General features: G+C 45.3%; 1 protein-coding gene across 1 annotated transcript in view; it reads left to right on the top strand.

Moving 5' to 3' along the window:
• Positions 1–3,317: 3,317 nt before the first annotated feature.
• Nedd9 (neural precursor cell expressed, developmentally down-regulated 9) overlaps positions 3,318–7,486 on the top strand; it is a 46,882-nt gene continuing 42,713 nt past the window's right edge. Inside the window, exon 1 of the mRNA XM_021215701.2 lies at positions 3,318–3,465. Within this exon, the coding sequence (XP_021071360.1) occupies positions 3,454–3,465 (12 nt within the window). The 5' untranslated portion in view covers positions 3,318–3,453. The remainder of the gene's footprint in view (positions 3,466–7,486) is intronic.

Raw genomic sequence — 7,486 nt, 5'->3', positions numbered from 1 at the left:
CTTTTGCCTTCTCCCAAGCCACTTAGCACTGTAAATGCTATTTTTAGCTCACAGAGACAGAACTGACAGCAGCCTGGCGTTGGTTCTGAAAAGGTGCATCCTGCGTCTATGCTAACAAATGAGAACTGGAGGGTGTTCTCAGACACAAGGATTTTCTTCTATTTCTTTCCTGGGCACTTGGCTGAACTTGGAGGTAAACATGTGTTCTCTGAATTACGTCCTGATCCACAGGGCAATGACTTAAGTACATACAAGGTATAAAGAGACAGAGAGATCCACTAGCCATCACCTTGTCCTTCCAAAGCTGGAGAAACAGACGTCAACACACCATCAGCATCCAAACACGGAAAGAGCACTTTTAAGAGATCTGTGTTCCAAGTACAATGGGAGCACAGAGAAGGGAAGGAGAGATTTGTTCTGAAAGGGCGAGGTGGGCAGGGCGGGGGCTGTGGACCAGCACACACAAAGGCATTAGTGTGTTAAGCTAGGCCTGACAGCCGACAAGCCGCCAGAGAGTTCTCTGTAGAAAGACCCATCTGTGCAAAGCCAGTAAAGGTATAAGCTTGGGGTGCGGAGGAAAAAAACTGAACCGAGGATTGGTGAAGTTCTCATTATAGTCCACACCAAGATGTCTGTTTCCTAAGGCGTTAGCATATCACTTAGAGACTGTCCAATTCCAATCTAAATGCCATCCCCTCTGTCCTCTGGGAAGGGAATTGGTGGCAACGCTGAAGATAGAGAGATTTTGAGGAAGGAAACTAAAGAGAAATCTCTAAATAGAGTGGAAACTCAGGAGAGTGGCTCACCATACATATGACTGGTAGGACCACACCAGGAGGGCTCAAGGTCTCTTCAAGTCAGCTTTGAGTTCTCTTTGAAGACTCTGACTGCTGATTTCCCAGGGGGCTCTCTTCCCTCTCCATGGGCTCTAGATCTTTCACCCAGACAGAAGAGCCACTGGGTTCTGCCTGAGCCATAAGCAGTCCCAGCATTTGCTTGACTTCTATTTGTGATCTGACCAATGTTCAATGGCTACTAATAAAATCCCTCAGAAGGCACCCGGTGCCATTTCCCTGACTCCTGGATGCAGTAGGGTCTAACCGGATATGGCTTTCGCCAAAGAGGCACCTACTCGTAGATTGCTGGTGAGCGTGGGTTGGGACTGAGCCCCAGGGTTCGCCGGTTCTGGAAAGGTACCAACCAACCCACTGGTTCCCTGAATAATTTAATTATATAATCAGTTTTTCATATTTTTTTCACATTCAGCGTCTCAGGCAATCAATACAGAAAGGGCTGTTTCTTTATTTACTGAATTTGTGTTTCTCCAAAAGGTTTAAAGGGAACATAACCAATAAAAGCAAAATTACTTGTTTGACTTAGCTGCGGCTGAGATCACAGCGTAATAATAAGGGCAAAACAGGGAAATAGATTGATTTCTGCTCAAAATACTTAGATGACTTCCTATCACACTCAAAGAAATCCCCTAGCTCCCTTCCCCAGCAGGTAAGCATTATTATGCCCTCATTTTATAAGGCTAACATTGCAAAGTTAAGAAATGTGTAGCGATTCCAAAACAAGAAGGTCACCTGATAGGAATCAAGCCGTCTACCTTGAGAAGGCAATTTCACAAACGCCTAGCACAGGCTTTGGCAAGCTGCTTTTGCAATGTTGAGGTTGGATGGGTTAGCCTTGCTTTAATCCACTCATCTAAGCATGATTCAGCCTGGCTGCTGAAGAAGTCAAAGGAATGTTCTCTCCACCTCCTGGGGAACCAGGACACATCTAGAGGGAAAGACCTCTGGCTTGTCCTGCAAACGTATCTCACTAGCGTGAGTCTTCAGGGCTGCCGAGAGGACCATCTGCTTCGTGCCTGATCTGTGTCCAAAAGACCTTGCAAATCACACAGGTTCGATTTGCCTTTGAGGTCAGGAAGTAAAAGCCATGACCTGGAAGGGCCTGAACAGGGATGTCAACTTCACGAAGGCGGCCAGGGGCATCTTGTAGAGCAAACTGGGAGCTGCAGCCAAACGTGGATTCAATGTCAATGTAAACCGTACCCCCCCACCCCCACCCCAGAAACCACTTTTATGAGGCATCTACTCTCCTGGCTAAGCTTTTGGCTTAAATCATTTATTTTCAAAAGTTTTAATCCATTCGGAATTTAGAGGGGGGTTGGGGAGGCAAAACTGATTCTGGACTAGTCAGGAAAAAAGTAAGAGCTGATTTTTTTTTTTTTTTCATCCGAGTCGTGTAGTCTGGCTGGAATGCATCCTAACTGGGGGATAGTCCTGAATGCTCCAAGTCCTGAGGCTGGAGGAAAAGAAAAGCCTGTCTATTCCTGAGTGATTCTCTTTCTCTATAGAAATCTCAAAATGGAACCGCTCTACAAATCATGTCCCGTGCCCTGCCTGAAAGAGACTGTTCTTTTTTTAACCAGGCTTATCAAACAGAAGCGTCCTCCCCGAATAATAAGTGTGAGTGGGCTAATGGGTCATTTGAGGGAGAGAGGTCAAAAGGAAAAGGCCTCGGTGTTCAAAAGCGGAATCTGGCAATGCCAGCCATCAAAGAGCAGAGTGCTGGGTGGACAAGCATGATGTATAGGGTGTGTTCTATAGAACCTGCATGGGTTCCCACCTAACCTTTATTTTCCTGAGGTCCTAGTGAGAAGAACCAGGAAAACCTGGTGCTTGTGAGCGAGTTGCCTTTCATTGAGAAAGAAATGTTTTCCAGCTCCTAGCAGGCTGACTTAGCAAAGTACTTGGAACACTTGGGGGGTGGGGGTGGGAGCAGCCACAGAAAAGGAAGGGAAGGGGAAGAGAAAAGACAGGGAAAGAGAGTTATCAGCAGGGGTGGTTAGTAAAAAAAAAAAGGGGGGGACTGGAGACAGAAAACCCTTTGTTCCTCCAGCTCGTTTCATGTAGAGATTGTAAGGTGAATGGCTTTGAAATGAAATGGGTTTATGAACTAGTTGCTAGGTCACAGGAAGCGCGATGTCAGACTGCTTTGTGAATTCGGATTCTTTAAAACTTAGGTTACTCTCAAAAGGAACGTACCTCCTTTGTCTGGTTCCTATGTCTTTCCTCTTTATATTTTTATTTCTCCGGGTGGTTGGGGCCGCCTCCCCACTTTCTGTTTTCTCCTCCGCCCTTTTGATAACGTGAAAAGAAATGATCGTATTACACGCTCTTTGTCGGAGGGTTTCAGAAGTTAGCGGTGGGCGGGGTGGAGGCGTTACCTTCCCCCACCAGCAGCAGCCAATGGCGGCGCGGTATGCAAACGAGGTCCGCGCTGTGCCGGTCTGGATCTGGGCTGTGAGCTCAGAGACTCCGCAGTGCGCGGGAGGCGAAGGTTCTCACTTCCATCCAGCCCTGCGCTCAATGGAGGGGCGGACTCTGCAGTGCCTCACTCACTGTGTGATTCGATAGGACCGGGGCTCATCAGATCACCGCCGACATGAAGTACAAGGTAAGACTGCCTCGTACGCCGTCTCGTCTCCTGAGAAGCTGGAGGCAACTGTGCCGGCCGGCGCCTTTCCCACCTTGACAATTGGGCAGGAATCCCCTGTGTGTCTGGTTTTGCTGAGCTGCGTCTGATCTCGCTTCCAGGCTTCCCCGGGGTGTACCCGCCAGCAGACATGCGCTTTCAGATCCACTAGTTCTTGGTACACGGTTCTGAAAGTTGCTGTGGGTGGCGGAAGGCGGTGGAGTAGAGTTAGCATAGGAGCCGCAGCGGCTGCCAATGGAGATCAGAGGGTGTCTCGCCTTGCAGCAGGCAAGTCGCAGGTCTCTGCCTGACCAAAGCCGGCTTGGGGAGCCATAATAAGGAGAATCAGAACTGCTGAGTCTCTGACAGGCTCTGAAAGCACCTTTTCAGAATTTGCCTTAAGCACTTGATCTGGGAAGCTGTCTGCTCGAGGTCCTTTCGGTAGAAGCAAATTAAAAACCCAGACACTATCATAGGCGCGATGATGGAGAATTCCCACATCCTTATGAATAAATGGCTGTTAGTCATTTCTGGATAACTCTTTATTGGGGTTGAACGGGTCTGAAAGTATGAAGGCTCCGGCTGGCGTATTTTCCCTGACGCTTACAGAATGTCCTGCTCATAATTTTGGCAGCTCTATTTTCCACTGCATTTTGCACCACGGTTTCTGGGGTTACTCTTGGCAAAATGATTATGACTTGCTCAGCACATCCCGTCTAAGGAGGCATTTTCCAAGGGACTTGGCCCAGTAGCAGTTCATGGCAATGACTTGGCCGTGCTTACTTACGATCCTTTTTTAAATTTTAACGGTGAATAGACGTGAGTCCTCGACTTTTAAAGGACGGTGTCATTACAAAAATTCGTTTTGGTAAGGGGGCTTAATAGAACCAGTTAACTGACCTAACTAGGGGCTAACTTGGCTTCCCTCTGCTGTATGTAGCCTCTGGCCCTTCCTTTGGGATAGAAGGCTGTAAACACTTGCTATAGCTAACAGCCACTGATTCCCTGTCTATAAATCTTGTTCAAAAGCTGTGAGCCAAAGCATGAGTGATAGTTGTTGGGGGAGCTCCAGCAGTCTCAAGACCCAGGTATCCATTGTCACCTCCTATCAGCTTTCCATTTTGTAGATCTATGGGGAGGGGCAGAAGAAAGGATGGCTCCAGGAGTCAGTCAGAAGCAATGCAGCTTTCTATCTGGCAGGATCAGAATCTTTTTGGAAGTGATTCTCTCCATCACTAAGTCTCCTGGTTCACAACGGATGGGGCTACATGGTATCTAGCCTGCAATGATTTTTTTTTTTTTCTTTTTCGAGACAGGGTTTCTCTGTATAGCCCTGGCTGTCCTGGAACTCACTTTGTAGACCAGGCTGGCCTCGAACTCAGAAATTGGCCTGCCTCTGCCTCCGGAGTGCTGGGATTAAAGGCGTGCACCACCATGCAATGTTTTTTGTTTTTTGTTTTTTTTCTTCCCATTCCCCCTGTTGTTGAATCAAGACGGTGTTATAGAGAAAAGAGAAAGGATTGACCCTGTCCGTTATTGGGACATTAAATAGCTGGTGTGAACTCTGAGTGCTGCAGTCCAGGAGGTGAGGACGTGTGACGACATCTAAAGTCACTTTGGTTCAGTGACCTCATCATACTTAGCTTTGCTCTTTATGGAAAGAAAATATTGTGGGGGCTGATGAGTTACACTGCAGGTGAGAAACTGCAACTGGGGGACGCTTTCTGCTTGGCTGGGTCTGCCCCAAGTTGAACACTTTGCCAAGCAATAGAAATACATGGTTATTTATCATCATCATCACCACTACCACCACCATCATCATCATCCTCATTTCATTATTATTGTAGGCAACTTCACCAGCAAAAATGCTGCGTTCCCCAAGTAAACAACTGACACATGGGCACCCTGAGTTGCCCATAGCAGAAGTGAGCTGCTTTTCCTTCTGTCATAAAGTCTATTAGCTAATGAAAGATAACTGTCTTTCAGGAGCAAATTAGTCATTCCGTGTAGGAGATGCTAAAGCAGAGGCATGATGTGTAAAGCAATACAAGTCTGTCACATTTAACTCTCTGCATTAGCTCTGAGGCACACTTAGTTTTCAGAAGTAGTAACTGTGGCACACAGAGGGTACGTGATGTTTTTTTTTTTTTTTTTTTTTTTTTTTTTTTTTTTTTTTTTTTTTTTTTCTCTTCTTCCGATACACCAACTGAGGAGCATGGGAATAAAAATGATCTTGGTCTAATACTGATGATTTAAATACTACCAGGAGAGGGAAGACAAACCCTAAAACAGAAATCATCTGTAACTCCCTGAAACATCCCTCAGACCAGTATGTTCTGGTCTCAGAAAGTTCAGAGCTATTTCCCCCAAAATGTTCTCTCAGGATAGTCAGTCTTCTATTTTGTCTCAGTGGTAACTCTACAAACTGAAATATGAAGTTGGCATTTATTTGTTTAATTGGAGCTACTTAAGTAGTAAAACCAGATAATTATTAGATTGTAAAACCCAGGAGTCTGGAATTATCTCTTAAACACTATGTTGCACATAAACTATAAATTTAGATTGGGCTTAAAAATGGATCATTGTAAGATTTATAAGTCAGGCTTAAAAGGCTTCTCATTCTTTCTTTTTCCTGTCTTTCTTTTTTTTCCTTTCTTTCTTTCTTTCTTTCTTTCTTTCTTTTTTTTTTTTTTTGTCTGTTGTTAACCAGATGGTCTTGTTTAGCTACTTCAGAGTTCATAACCAGAGTGCAATCAACTTCCACTCAGTTTGTCCTCAAAATACACAGCTCGAGGCAGCCAGCAATTACTTACAACTATGAGGGCTGTGGAATGCAAGCTATTGCTTTAGGTAAATCTTTCCGCTTAGTACACATCTAGTCTGCTTTGAGTTTACTTACATTTTTGTTTGTTTGTGAAAAGACAGTCATGGGTGTTTAAGGTTCCATTTCTCTTAGAAGAGTCTGTCTGAATGACAGTGAACTGTACATGCTTCCTTTGTTAAGATTCTACATAAAGAAGCCAGGCATGGTGGAGCACACCTTTAGTCACAGTTCTTCAGGAAGCAGAGGCAGGTGGATCCCTATGAGTTGGAGGACAGCCAAGGCTACATCGTGAGACCTTGTCTTAGACACAACAAAATGTTCTATATAAAATCCCTTTAACGTATAGCCCATGTTCCTTATGCCTCTGTGGCCTTGGCTTGCCTGTCCAATAGAAGACCCGAGGGTATGAAGGTTACCGGCCAGTATTGCCCTTTGTTCTGCAGGTGAGGGACTACTTCCAGTCCCTCATCTTTAACAGGAGCCCTGAAGGCCCTGCCCACATAGTGTGGGCCTGGAATGAGGCCCAACCTACTTCGTGCCCAGGCCTGGAAGGTGTTCACCAAGGGCAGCCTGTGACTGAGTTCTTGCGGCTGAGGCCCTTTTGAGGCTTTGCCAAGTTTCAGAACCCTTAAGTGTCTGCAGTTAAGGTCTAATGTATTTTCTAGTCAATATAAAGAAAGGGGGGAAAAAAATCGTTCTTCAATGGATTGACTTTAAAAACAAGGTATAGCACAGTATGGCAATAGAGTTTTTAAAACACCTACAGTCTGGAATTCAGATTCCTGTAGTCCAATGGAATGGGAGCAAAGAAATTTAAGGAAATGAGAAACCTATAGTCAAAAGGCTTCTGGAGAGGAACTTAGAAAATATTTTTATTTTCCAAAGCTATCTTAAAGGAGAAGTTATAGCAGGCCTTTGGTTTAGCTGATATGGCCATTTATACCCCTTTTTGTTTTGATGTTTAAGCTTTAATTTTTTTTTTCTAAATTGCTTGTTGTGTTTAATGGAAACTTAGGGCCCCTTCCATCCCCACCAGCTTTCAAAATGCTGTGTGCTGCCTGTGGATTTTAGAGCAGACAGAAGGCGTTTTGAAAAAAAAAGGCGTTTTTAAAAGGAAACATCCGGGGCTGGTGAGATGGCTCAGTGGGTAAGAGCACCCGACTGCTCTTCCGAAGGTCC

The sequence above is a fragment of the Mus pahari genome, chromosome 16 (assembly GCF_900095145.1).
Source record: "Mus pahari chromosome 16, PAHARI_EIJ_v1.1, whole genome shotgun sequence".
Classification (NCBI taxonomy): domain Eukaryota; kingdom Metazoa; phylum Chordata; class Mammalia; order Rodentia; family Muridae; genus Mus; species Mus pahari.
This window is presented reverse-complemented; position numbering and strand designations above follow the sequence as displayed.